This window comes from Macadamia integrifolia, chromosome 8, assembly GCF_013358625.1.
Source record: "Macadamia integrifolia cultivar HAES 741 chromosome 8, SCU_Mint_v3, whole genome shotgun sequence".
NCBI classification, from domain to species: domain Eukaryota; kingdom Viridiplantae; phylum Streptophyta; class Magnoliopsida; order Proteales; family Proteaceae; genus Macadamia; species Macadamia integrifolia.
Genome location: NC_056564.1, coordinates 31,163,560 through 31,177,642, shown reverse-complemented (window position 1 = coordinate 31,177,642; position 14,083 = coordinate 31,163,560). Strand labels below are relative to the sequence as shown.

At 42.2% G+C, this 14,083-nt stretch overlaps 1 protein-coding gene across 1 annotated transcript; it reads left to right on the top strand.

Moving 5' to 3' along the window:
• The first annotated feature begins 12,483 nt into the window (after positions 1-12,483).
• On the top strand, positions 12,484-13,998 carry LOC122085511 (UDP-glycosyltransferase 91A1-like). Its single transcript, XM_042653972.1, has one exon. The coding sequence runs from the start codon at positions 12,492-12,494 to the stop codon at positions 13,902-13,904; it is 1,413 nt and encodes a 470-aa protein (XP_042509906.1). The 5' UTR covers positions 12,484-12,491; the 3' UTR covers positions 13,905-13,998.
• Positions 13,999-14,083: the final 85 nt, after the last annotated feature.

The window sequence follows — 14,083 nt, the reverse complement described above, 5'->3', positions numbered from 1 at the left end:
AAAGAAAGCAGTCAGCTTGTAGTGGTTGTGTATGTAGATGATATCATCTTTGGGGGTCACAAAGATGAATTGTGCAAAGATTTTGCAATAAGAATACAAGATGAGTTTGAGATTTCTATGTTGGGTGAACTATCATTCTTCTTAGGTTTGCAGATCATTTAGAAGAAGGAAGGTATCTTCATATCTCAGTCCAAGTATGTGAGGGAGATGTTGAAGAGATTCACCATGGAGGATTGCAAGCCAGTTAGTACACCTATGATGACTGGGTGTAAGTTGAGAAAGGAAGATGACTCTACATCAGTTGACCACACCTCGTATAGGTCAATGATTTGTAGCCTATTATATTTGACAGCTAGTAGGCCTGACATCTTATAAGCTGTGTGCATAGTAGCCAGATTCCAAGCAGGACCAAAAGAGACACACATGGCAGCAGTGAAGAGAATTTTCAGATATCTGAAAGGGACTAGTGAGATTGGGTTATGGTATCCGAAAGTCAAGAGCTTTACTTTGTCAAAATTTTCAGATACAGATTGGGCCGGATGTGTAGATGACAGGAAGAACACTAGTGGTGGTGCATTCTATTTGGGGAGCAGCTTGGTGGCATAGCATAGTAAGAAGTAAGAGTCAGTCTCTCTTTTAACTGCAGAGGCAAAATACATTGCAGCTACATCTTGTTGTACACAAGTATTGTGGATGAAGCAGATGTTGAAGGATCTGAGTGTGGAGGTTGAGCAGGCAGTGCCACCATATTGTGGCAATATTAGTGCTGTCAATATCTCCAAAAACCCGGTGATGCATTCTAGAACAAGCACATTGCTATCCGATATCATTTCTTAAGAGACAAGGTGATGGAAGGTGAAGTAAGGATGGAGTTTGTTCCAACAATAAAGCAAGTGGCTGATATCTTCACTAAATCGCTTCCCAAAGATCAGTTTGAGTTCCTTAGAAAGAAGCTAGGAGTAGTGGTTCTTTCAAAGCACTAGTGGCATTGAGAGAGGGGGGAACAAGTTGCTTGATGTTGCTACCCCCATATTGGACTCAGGGGGAGTCCGTTGGTTCCACCCTTTGTACTTGTTGTCAAAGGGGAAGAGAATTACTCATCAGAGCTTTGGAGTGTATTAGTGATGAGGTGGTTGCCAACAACTCCAAAGAGGGAGATTGTTGTTTTATGGTTGTCCTTGTTGGCAACTCGACCACGTGGCGATGATGATGTGACTAGTTTGGGTGACATGGATGAAAATGATGACATGATAGTGTCTAGTGTCACCGATGAGATAACAGAACTACTTGGTATGCATGGAATGGTTTGATACATCCTTAGTATGTGGTGCGAGTTTTTGGGTCAAAATTGAAAAAATTGACGATCAAGAGTATTTTGTCGCATTTACGATCAGCAGTATTTTTGGCAGTGAAAATGACATTTTTGGAAGATTGTTTCTTCATAAAAAATATAGATTGTAATTTATCTAGTCCAGTGCATCTAATTTTATCGCATTCCGATACTATATGAAGAAGTTACGACATTTGTGGCAGTCGAGGGTAGTTTCAGCATTGAAGATGAATTTTTTAAAGGAAGCATTCTCCATCTAACAATACGACAAAAATCCAATCTTTCCAACGGTTCTGATTTCATCGCGTTTCGATTTTTTATGAGAAAGAAATATCCTTGGAAAGGTCTAGGGGCATTTTGGTATTTTTACATGGATGAGTCATATGATCTGAAAAGTCATAAAGCATCCAGTTACGGTTCCAACACAGTTCGTTTCATCTCGATTGGATATCGTATGAAAAAGTTATAAGTGTTTTTGTAAAGTCGGTTCGAAAATCCAAACCGAAAATCCATCAGTTGCTCTCGGTGTTGGGTGGATTTTTTGGAATTTATTTTTAAAATTTGAAGGGCTTTTTTGTAATTTCAAGATTCTGAAGGTTTGAGTTGCAAGGGTCTTTAAGCACTAAAATATATGAGGCAGGGGCTTGATTGTAATAAAGAGGAGTAAAGGGAAGTGAAATGGATGGTCCAGATTTGACCACGTAGGCTTGATGCCCATCCAAAGGTTGCTGAGATTTTGCACTGACATGGATGAGATAGATGCTTGCACGTAGGATTTGATTGGTTAGGTGCATAATCCTTGATGCACTGGTGCTAGACCTTATCAAGGTATGTTGTGGTGTTTCGTGCGTACATGAAGGTATAAAAAAAAGATTCTGATCTTAAGGATCTCATGAGATCTGATTAAAGCCATCATGGAGGATTCAGATCCAACGGTCGATAAACCTTTTACATTTATGAGTGGGAGAATCTCCCATAAAATCCAGAAAAACAACCAATCAAAGATCGACAACAAAAAATGCATGCTGACCGCTGACGTCAGCATGCCGTCATTAGTTGACTATCTTATTCAAATCTTGTGGTTGAGATTTACTATCCGTTATTTTAATCGGACGGTCTAGATTAATAGATTCTCCTTGATGAGATCTACGGCCAAATTTGCTCCCCTGTTGCGCGCGCCGCCAGTGTAGCCTACGCCACTCCTACGAAGATTTCATTTCAGGCTATCTCATTGCTCCAACTTCAAATGGTCATATCTCCCTCATTTTAACTTGAATTTGGGTGAACCAAGTTGCAGCTTCTTTGTTTTTTTTAAGCCCTACACCATAGAAGCAAGAAAAATAAGTTTTGAGTGAAAAAAGGCTATGGTTTTGGCAGGAGAAGCTTCCCCCTCTTTGTTGGTCCTTGAATAAACATGAATACTTGATGATAAATGTTCTTGGGCCATTAAAGGAAGTAAAAGAGGTGGTTGAGGTGTGTTAATGATACATTAACTCAAAGCCAAGGAGGAAGAGAAGAAAGCAAGGATGTGTTTGCTTTGAAGAGCAAGAAGCCAAGGAGAGAGAAGGTGTAAGCACTGAACTTGTCAATACAGGTTTTCAATCATCCCAGGCAATCGGTTGTGAGATTCTCTAACCTTTGATTTACATTATATGCATGTATGTATGTTAAGGTTAGTTGTGGATGAATGTATACATGCTAGGTTAGTTGTGGATGAACTGTAAGCATGCTAGCTAGTTGTGGATGTTTATGCTAGATAGAGCTTGACTGTAGGGCATTGATATAAGCCCAATTTAATTGTATTCTTTATTGAGTGCTTAGTGGGTGCTAAGCATTGGGAGTGGGTGCTACAAATTGTATCTGCACTGCGAGTGCTATCTCAGCTTTAACTTGAGAAAATTGGGTGTGGGTGCTCCCAACTGTGGGTGCAGTCAAAAGTAGTGTATTGAGTAGGTACGAAGCCTTTACAAGTACTACTCCGGGGATGTAGGCAAATTTCTGAACCTCGTAAAAATCCTGTGTTGTGGGTGCTTGTGGTTTGCATTTTATATTGAAGTGCGTGGAATGTGGGATGGGTGTGCACACTTGGAAGTGCCTATGAGAGGCTAAGTGTGCATACGGCTGTATGTAAACAGGAACAGGTATATCAGGTTTTTTCTTCTCTAGATATCAGACAAGTTTTTGGGGATCGAAATTGGACTCACTGATTCACCCCCCTCTCAGTGACTGCCGGGTTACAACACCTATTTGGTAAAAAATGTTGTCGGAGCTCAACCAATTTTGTTTGAGCTTGGCAAACACATGGGGGAGTGCGACGCATATTCTCCCAACCTTCGAGAAGTACCGGGCTCGAGGCTCACCCCTCCAACCGGGTGATTCCATATTTTGCTCAAAGTCTAAGAACCCAAATTAAGGGGAAAGAGGTTTTGGGGAAGGTAGAACTTTGGCAGCAATCGGCAACTGTGCATATAGCCGGGAGCTCCCAAAGCTTCTCCTTCTTCTTCTTCTTCTTCTTCTTCTCCCTCTTCCTTTTTCCTCTTTTCTCTCCCTCTCCCACATTGGTTTCTAGTGAGAAGTGAGAAACGATCTCACTTCTCCTCTTTTATAGTGCAAGGCCTTAGGGCCTGTTTGGTTGGGCACTTATTTAGAACTCAAGTGGTTTAAGTTGCCGATCAGGACATGCAGGTCCACCTCCTTAGAGTCATAATGTAAAAGTCATGGGGAAGGGTGTAAGGTAGTGTGGGAGGTTAGTTGGAGCTAATCATGATGCGAGTAGTGGGGCCCATGGGCATCGAAGCCATTTCAGTCCATAGGAGCCACCGGATTCAGCCCAGCTGTTTCCAGTGGCTGTTTTTGGTGGCATGAGCAGTGATGTGCCTTGACAGCCTACAATCCACTTGTGGCCATTTAATAGAGGGGTTGCCCTAGGACGCATACATATTCTTCCAGCAATTTTCAATGCATGTAGGGGCTCAAGTGAGGAGGTGCTAATTCACATACCACTGGAGGTCGAAAGGTTTAATTCCCCTCTAGTTGGATAGGCAAGAGATGCATGGGCAAGTAGGGTCATTCCTACCTTTTTGACAGTGGGTTGCCGCAAACCAAAACCTGTTGGTACTTTCTACTTCCAGCCCGAAACTTATCACAAAAGCTCAAATTTTACCGGGTTAGGGCACTGGTGTAACAATTTCTCCCCTAATTTATGGTGAAAAGTACAAAGGTCCACAAGGATAGATTGGGAAGGAAATTCTACCCACACTTGCATTCGTGCAAGAGTGGAACTAATTCAGCGGCAGCACATGGATCCTTATAGCCTTACAAAATACTACCAAATTTGAGCCCTAATAATTTAATTGTATGGCCTACCACGCACTTTTTGGTTGTACTTCGATGGCCCAACATCATATAAAGGTTGATGGTGTCTTACACTTTTTCTTACTTTATTCTAACTTGTGAGATGACAACCACCCCCCCCCCCAAAAAAAAGTTAGGTTGTTCTATTGCAACTTAGTGGTCATATGTTTGAATTAGGAAACAACCTCTATACAAAGCAGGATAAGGCTGCGTACATTATGACCCTCCAAACCCACGATGATAGGAGCCTTGTGCATTGGAGACACACTTTTTTATTTTATTTTATTTTATTTTTTTTCATTCCTTTTAAAGATGAAACAGAAAACTAATATCAAATTTTTGCATCTAAGAGTTCAATGAGATAGAATATGTGTTGACAAAAAGGATGCAGGGACTAAAAGAAGATGAGAGGAGAGAGAAGCTCTGGGGAGGCAACTCTGGAAGCTGGTAATGGAGATGATCCAAAGGAAGGTTGGCCTCCAGACCGTGGCCGATAGGCCTTAATCACTAACTTTCTAAGGCCTGTTTCTTTAAGGATGAATAGAGACTCGGCCTCAGAGACACATGTAAACAGATCTATGGAGGGCGACGCAGAGGGTCATATCAGGGCTGAGGTTGTGATTCTAGAAAATGGCAATAGAGATGAGGGGCGACGCTCATACTCCTCTGTGGTGGGATAAGCATTACCAGAGGTGGAGAACCTGCCAGACCCAATTCACGCTGGTGCTCACACCAAAATTATTGTTCCTCAAGAGGCCTATGAGGAGCGACTACAGCGGTTCAGGTTTGCACTGATAAACAGGGCAAACTTTAGATACCTATCAATGAATAATATAAGGCAGAGGCACGAGTGTCATGGAACCTAAAAGGCGGCGTGAAGATGGCGCCTATGGGGAAGGGATATAAACTCTTCCAATTCGAAAGCAAGGGAGACATGGCAACAATGTGGAGAAGAAGCCTCACAAGAGTAGGGAACCAAGTGATTAGATTTCAACCGTGGAAGCCTGATTTCGACGTTCACGCTAAAAACATCAAAACAAAGCTAGTTTGGATCAGATTCCCTGATCTTCCTCTTGAATACTGGCATGAGAAGATCCTTCTCACTATGGCAAAGGCGACAGGGAGACCAGTGGCATTGGATAGGCGCACTCGTACTGCTACAATGGGTACCTTTGTGAGGGTCCAGGTGGAAATCGAAATCGGTGTAAACAGATTGGAGAAAATTCAAGTTGAGAGAAAACAACCAAGTACGAATGAGATTTTCTGGTTCACTCAGACTGTTGTTTACGAGGACGGGATGCCCAGGTGTGGCTTTTGTAAGAAGATGGGTCATTCAGTCAATGTTTGTAGAGCAAAGAAAGATGCTAATGCTAGAGAAGATGCTTTGTATAAGGAAAACATCCCTGGTGCAGTTTATGCCGATGAAGATGCCGGTGCTCGGAGTAATGGCCGCTAGGATGGAAGACAACTGGTAACTGAAGGAAACAGATAAGGAAGGCTTTCTTCCCAATCAAATGAGCGATCTCCTACCTTTTCTGGAACGCTCATTTCAAGAAACTTGGAGGGCAACCCAGCTAATGAAAATCTCAATGGAAATATTCAAATTTGCCTTCCTTTGGAAGAGGCATGGAATAAGGAACAAAATCTATGTGAGGGGCATGACTTTGTGCATTACGTTGAGGGGGATAATGACTTAACTGCATCTGGGTTGAACTCAGATGATGGGTTGGATGCTGGGTCGGTTTATGGATCCGGTGATGGATCCAGGGCTCATATGAACCATCTAAGTTCTGCCCTGCCCAGGGAAGATGACGGTTCGGTTGCTGCCCCAACCCTTGCTGAATCTGATCATCATGCTGATGTAAGATTCAATCAGGAAGCACACTTTTCTTCAATCATGGATAATGGGAGAGAAGGGCGAGAGCAATTCCAAAGTGATGGAAACTCAAATCATGAAATTGGAAGGACCCAAACTGTGCAATGGCGCGAGAATATCATCTCTTCTTTTAACCCTTTACAGGTGACTGGTGTCAACCATGAAGTGGAGTATATCGATAGCGTCCTTTGCGAAAGGGAAGCAACAATACACGTGCATAGGAGACAGAAGAAAGGAAAACAATTGGCCAATGCAGAGCAGATTTTGCGTAAATTTGGCATTGCTTCTTCTAAAAACAGTAAATGAAGGTTCTCTATTGGAATATTAGAGGGATTAAGAAGGCTGACGCAAGATTCGCATTGAGGAGTATCTTAAGAGATAAAAAGCTAGATTTTTTGTGTATTGCTGAGCCTATGGTTTATGCTGATGCGTTTCCTAGGCTGTTTTTTAATAGGCTAGGCTTTGACCTTGACTTTATCCATAATGAGAGAGTGTGGCTTTCCAAATTTATGGCTGCTTTGGCATCGAGGTGTGGCAAGGCCTGTGGTGCTATCATCCTCGGAGCAACACATTTCTGTTTCGGCTTAATGGATTCAGGATACTGTTTTTCTCTCTGTGGTGCACGCTAAGTGTTTTCGAGCTGCTAGAAGACTGCTGTGGGCTGACCAAGTGGCTTCCCATCCCGGGACGTCTGCCCCTTGGATGATTTTGGGAGACTTCAATGCCACTCTTCTCTCCTCAGAAAAAAGGGGGCCTGGTTCCTATAATCTAGGATCAGCAGGAGATTTTGGAGCTTTTGTGGATACATGCTCGCTGATTCAAGTCCCTTCCCAGGGTAGAAAATTCGCATGGACCAATAATAGGAGAAGGGGGCATGTGGCGGCTGTGCTCGACCGAAGCTTCTGCAATGATGCTTGGATCTCGCAGTTTCAAGAATGCCACCAGTATGTTTTGCAAAGGGTGGCTTCAGATCATACCCCCATTCTAGTTGTGTCTGAAGCTTCTAAGAGGCCAAAAAATTTCCCTTTCCGATTTCAGAGGTTCTGGATGGATCATGATGCTTTTCTTCATACAGTTAAGAGATCTTGGGAGGTTGACATCACTGGCTCGCCATTGGTGGTTGTGTCTTAGAAATTAAAAGACTGAAGGGAGCTTTGCACTCATGAGCGAAAGAGAGCTTTCCAAATTTTAATTTGGATTTGATGGATGCAAAAAGGTGTATGGAGGATATTTAGACTGAAATTGATAGAGATGGTATAAACAATGTGGTTTTTGCAAAAGAGGCAGATGCTAAGACCAGGTATCTCAAGGCTCTTGAAAATTATGAAAAGTTATGGGCTAAAAAATATCGATCCAGGTGGAGGGAACAAGGTGACAGATGCTCTAAATTTTTTCATATCTTTGTGAAGATGAGAAGATTAAAAAAATCCATCAAGGCCCTGAAGAAGGATGATGGGGCGCTGATTTTTGACAAGGTGCAAATTGAGGAATACGTTTCTGAATATTTTGAGCTTTTTCATAAAGGTACCCCTCAAACTGATCACATGGAATTATTGCAATGTATTCCAAATACCCTGAATGATTGGGATAGGGGGCGGCTGGACGATATGCCTTCAGAGGCAGAAATTAAAAATGCAGTGTGGGATCTTGATCCTGACAGTGCCCCGAGTTTCGATGGTTTCCCTGGAGATTTTTATAAAGCCTGCTGGGAAGTTATATATTCTGACATCTGCAGAGCCATTAGGTGGTTTTTCAGAAGTGGTTTCATGCCTTATGGTATTAATAATAATTTTCTAGTTTTAATTCCTAAAGTAGAGGGGGGGTTATCTCTGGACAAATTCAGGCCTCTGTGTATGGGAAATTTCTTGTGTAAAATTATCTCAAAGGTTCTAGCCCTGAGACTGTCACGGGTTCTCCCTAAATTAATTTATGAGGAACAAGGGGCCTTCCAGAAGGGGAAGATCATTCATTCAAATATTTCTTTGGCTTCCGAGCTGGCCAATATGATGTTTGCATCTACCAGAGGAGGAGGTATGGGTCTAAAAATAGACATTCAGAAGGCGTTCGACTCCATTTCATGGAATTTTATCTTCCATGTCTTGAGAAGATTTGGTTTTTCTGAAAAGTGGATCTCTTGGATCTATCAGATTCTTGCATCTGCTAGAATCTCAATTCTTCTTAACGGTGGCCCGGTTGGGTACTTTGGCGTTGAGAGGGGTCTACGGCAAGGTGATCCGATCTCCCCTATGCTGTTTATTATTGCCGAAGAAGTTCTATGCAGAGGTCTATCTGAGCTGATAGCTTCTAAGAGCATTAAAACTCTCACAGGTCCTCATGGTGCTATTACCCCTATTCACATCCTTTTTGCTGATGATGTTTTCATCTTCTCGAATGCTTCCATCAGGTATGTTAAAAACCTCAACACCTTTCTTTCTAAATACTAGTGCTTCTCGGGACAGAAAATAAATTTAGAAAAAAGTAAGTTATTCCTGGGATCAGTGGCTACTCATAGGAAGCAGAGCATTGTTGAAGAGCTTGGTATTCCCATTTGTAATTTTCCCACCCACTATTTGGGTGTTGAGATTTTTAAGGGAAGGATAAAGGAGTCTCTTCTCCCTATTATGGACAGAGTTAAAGGTCCGTTGGCTGGGTGGAAAGGAAAAATTATGTCGATGGCTGGAAGAGTAGAATTGGTCCGCTCCGTCATTTTGGGAATGATGAATCATAGCTCTGCTGTCTATTGGTGGCCATCAACCCTTATTTCCATCATGGAAAGGTGGATGAAGAACTTCATCTGAACTGGTGAGGTTGATTCTGCAAAAAATATCACACTCCGATGGGATGTGTGTTGTAGGCCCAAGGATGAAGGAGGGTTGGGTTGCGTAGGCTCAGGGACATAAATAAAGCAATGTTATGCAATATGGTCTGGAGGGTAAGACATGAGAAATCTACAGCCTGCAACTTCCTAAGGGCGAGATTTCTTAGGAGTGATGGATCTTTCAAATCAAGCTATAAGTCCCTCCTCTATTTTGCCAGGATTTAGAAAGATGTGGGATTTTATGTCCTCAAAAGAAGCTTGACTGATCGGAAATGGCGAAAATATAAAATTCTGGACTGATAACTGGTTGGGAAATAAATCCATCCTGGGAATGGTCGATCTCGAGGATGGTCCTGGCCCCCCCTTCAACGGAAAGGTTAGTGACTTTATTGAAAATCACCATTGGAAATTGCCTAATGTCAGATCACCCTTATTGCAAAGTATATTTGAGAAGATCCGAGATATCAAAATTCCTTCGTATGCCTATGAGGACATGTGCTTATGGAGTTTGTCTTCTGATGGAAGTTTTAGCTCTAACTCTTCCTGGAATGATATCAGGAGCACCAATCCTAAAGTTCCATAGGCTACTCTGATCTGGAACAAAAAATTACAGCCAACATCGTCCATTTTTGAGTGGAGGATGGCGCATGGAAAACTACCAACGGATGAAGCCGTTCAAAAAAGGGGCATTGCTTTGGTGTCAAGATGCAGCTTGTGTGGCATGGAGCCTGAGTCTATGGATCACATTTTCCTTTAATGCTCCTTCGCAGAGGAATTATGGTTGTTCTTCAGTGGCTGCTTCAATGTGGTTTGGATGAAATCGGACTCCATGGTTGATTTTCTCCAATGGTGGAAAAGGAAGCTTAATATTGTTTGCTGCAAAGAGGCGTGGGCTCTGGGGTTAATTAATGTGGCTGACCACATTTGGTGGGAAAGAAACAATAGAAGGCACGAAGGCAAGATGAGACCACTAAACTTCATCAAGCAAATGATTCTTGAGGATATTAAATCCTCCAAGCCTAGCACCAAAGGAGAGGTGAAAATTGCCACTGATGTCATTTGCTGCAGAAAGCTTGGCTTATTGATTCAGAATAAGCCAACTCTGCCCATCTTAGAGGTCTATTGGTGCAGGCCTCAGGTAAATTGGATCAAGCTGAACTTTGATAGAAGCTCTATGGGCAATCCTGGTCGTGCAGAAGTTGGTGGGCTCTTTCGCAATCATATGGGAGCTGTTCTGGACTCCTATAAAATTTTTATGGGGGTCTCAAAGGTTTTCCAAGCAGAGGTGGAAGGGCTAATGGTGGGTCTGATGCGTGCTCGAGAAATGGGAATTGCTCGCTTGTGGGTGGAGACGGATTCCAGTGCAGTTGTGATATCCTTCCAGAAAAGGAAAATCCCATGGTTTGCCATTCAAAGATGGATCTTCCTTCAACCTTTCTTGGAGGAAATTTCATGGAAAATAACTCACAACTTCAGAGAGGAAAACTCGATAGCCGATTATCTGGCTAAAGATGCAGCAAAGACGGGGATCTCAGACACTAATATCATTTTTCCTGATCATATAAAAGATCTGATCAGAAGAGATGCTGAAGGCCGCCCAAATTTTAGATTTTTTAGTTCGCTTCCTTTTCCCTGCTGATGGCAATGCCGAAGGTGGGGGCGGGGATTGCGATGCTCGCTTGAGTTTCATTTTTCTTGGTTGATTGTATCTCATCCTATTTTTCTTTTTAATATAATGCATCTTTAGCGAGAAAAAACAAAGAGATAGAATATGTGTCGAATATCGCCACACCCCATCAGAAACAGAAAGATGCTATGTGGACCCTTCTATTTCAATCATGAGAAGAAGCTAGCACAAAACTCAAAAGAAATTTGAATTGGAGGATGAAACAGTCAATAATTGCCTTTATAGTGCTTAAGGGTCTGGATCGGCATGCTCAAAGCAAGGCACTGAAATTATTTAGTAACCCAATGACTATGAAAGCATATGCACTCTCTCTAACCAACAACAATGAAAGCATATGCCCAAGTGACTGCTTGGAAAAATGTGTCTCTGATTATGGGTTCTCTATATAGTTTCAGGGAATTGACTACTGTCTCCCTTCATGGTTAAATTAGTGCAAGCGCAATCATTTTAACTGGTGACAGTCACATTCATATAAAAGTAAATCTAGTTTCATTATTTTAATTTCAACACAAAATGGACTTGATTAGGTTTATATACATTGCCTAGCCTTGGTCAGTAACAAATTCCCATGAATTTTGTGCTTCTAAAGACCAAACTTGAAAGCTATAATCTTTAGTTACACTAATCTTTTATAGATGCCATAAAGGACATTCAGAAGACACTTATTTTTGTTTGAAGATCTCCTATATACACTTGCAATAAAAGAAAGCTTTTTCTCTTTTCCCTGTTTGATACTGTAATATTTTAAATATACCCAAAAGAGGGTTGGGGAGGGGGGGGGGGGAATGAGAGAATTCTTAGAACATATTCCTTGTTCCCAAGAACCCTTGATGGCATTTATTTCCGAATGTCTTCCAGATTCTAAAATGTTTTTATTGGCTCTAACTACCCACTTGCCGCTCTATCCTCCCAAGTTGTAGAATCTTTATCCATCACTTATGTTAATACTGCTTGCAGGTAAGTAAAGTTATGGAGATAAACCAGTGTGACACCACAAGTTGAGGGTGAAGAACCCACGATGGGCCAACGGCCAACCCAAACCTGAGCTTCTGCCCAAGCTTATGCCTTAGTCCTTATAGAACAACACTCTTATAGTATACTTTTGGGGTATGCAAAGTGTGGAGCTAAGCTTCAATTATTAACCCAAAACCAGAGAAACCTGGTCAACCGCGCTTGGGTAGAGCGAACTCGATGATATGTTGGACCAGGTTGGAGCCAACCAACCCAAGTTGCAGCTGAACTCAATGCTACTGTAGAATGATTCCAGTTAGTTGTAGAGTGGCAATCTATTCAGTGGCTGCAAGAATCGATTCAGAAAGTTCTCAACTTAAATTTGTATTCATAAGGATGGATGGATCTCCTCTATTTATATAAAGACCATAACCTGAGTGGCTTTGAGCTGTAGAGTTACAGTCAAGCTTTAGATATGGCCACTGATCTGCACATAGTGATGCTTCCATGGTCGGCCTTTGGCCACTTGATCCCTTTCATCCATCTTGCTATTGCCTTGGCCAAAGCAGGTATCCGGGTCTCCTTCCTCTCTACTCCTAGAAACATCCAAAGACTCCTTAAATTACCGTTAAATCTAGAAGCTACAATTAATTTTGTGGAGCTTCCCTTCCCCCTTGTCAATGATGGAAATCACTTACTAGAAGATATGGAGGCCACTGTTGACCTCCCCTCAGAGGAATTACTTCCAAACTTTGTTGCTGTTTACGATCTCCTCCGTCACCCTTTCAAGCAATTCATCACAACTGAATTGCCAGATTGGATAATCCAGGACTTCATGCCACATTGGGCAGTTGAGGTAGCTCAAGAGTTTGGGTTGAAAGTTATCTGCTTCTCTGCCTTGGGCGCCGCAGCTATGGCCTTTGCTGGACCACCAGAGTACATGACCGGTGATGAGTTCAAAAGAGTTCGTCCATCACCTGAGAGTCTTACATTTACACCAAACTGGATTACATTCCCATCATCAATCACCCTACGACCCTATGAGGCAAACAGTTACTATGGTGCCTTTCATGAGGGGACCATTTGTGAAAGGGTAGCTGCAGTCCTTCAAGGATGTCAGGCCTTTGCCATACGTAGTAGCAGTGAGTTTGAAGGAGAGTACATAAAAGTACTTGAGAAGATTTACAGGAAACCTGTAATTACTGTTGGATTGCTTCCACCAGTACAACTGCCATCAATGGGAAGAGAGTTGGAAAGTGAAGAGTGGTGTAGAAAACTTCAATGGCTCAATGAGCAAAAACCCAAGTCCGTTGTGTTTGTTGGGTTTGGTAGTGAGAGCAAATTAAGAAAAGTTCAAGTGGATGAGATAGCTTATGGGTTAGAGCTCTCAAATCTGCCATTTCTATGGGCACTTAGGAAGCCTCACTGGGCAACAGAGGTTGCGGACATTCTACCGGATGGTTTCAATAATAGGATAGCTGATCATGGAGTGGTCTACTTGGGATGGGCTCCACAGTTGCAAATTCTATCCCATCCTTCCATTGGGGGATCTTTGTTTCATGCTGGTTGGGGTTCTATTATAGAGACACTCCAGTATGTTGATCGCCTAGTTGTGTTGCCACTGATGAATGATCAAGGACTAAATGCAAAACTATTGGTGGAGAAGGGTCTGGCTATTGAAGTCGACAGAAATGAGGATGGATCCTTTCATAGGGAAGCCATTGCCAAGTCTTTGAGACAGGCCATGGTCTCTGAAGGAGAGAGTTTGAGCCTGAAAGCAAGAGAAGTCAAAAGAATTATAGGTGACCAGACACTCGACCAAGACTACTACATTGGTGGGCTTGTCCAGTACTTGAGAAATGGAGCTGCAAAAAAAAATTTGTCATGAAGTTGGTTGGACTAGCTGGACTACTTCCCTTCATCTCTCTCAATCTCACACATACACACAAGGGATAATAAAACAATGTAGCTATTGACTTTTCCTTCTTTGTTTTTGGTGGAAATTAATCTCTAATGACTAGTTTAGTTGAATGAATTTTCACTTTGATCCTTACCTTCCAAAAACTA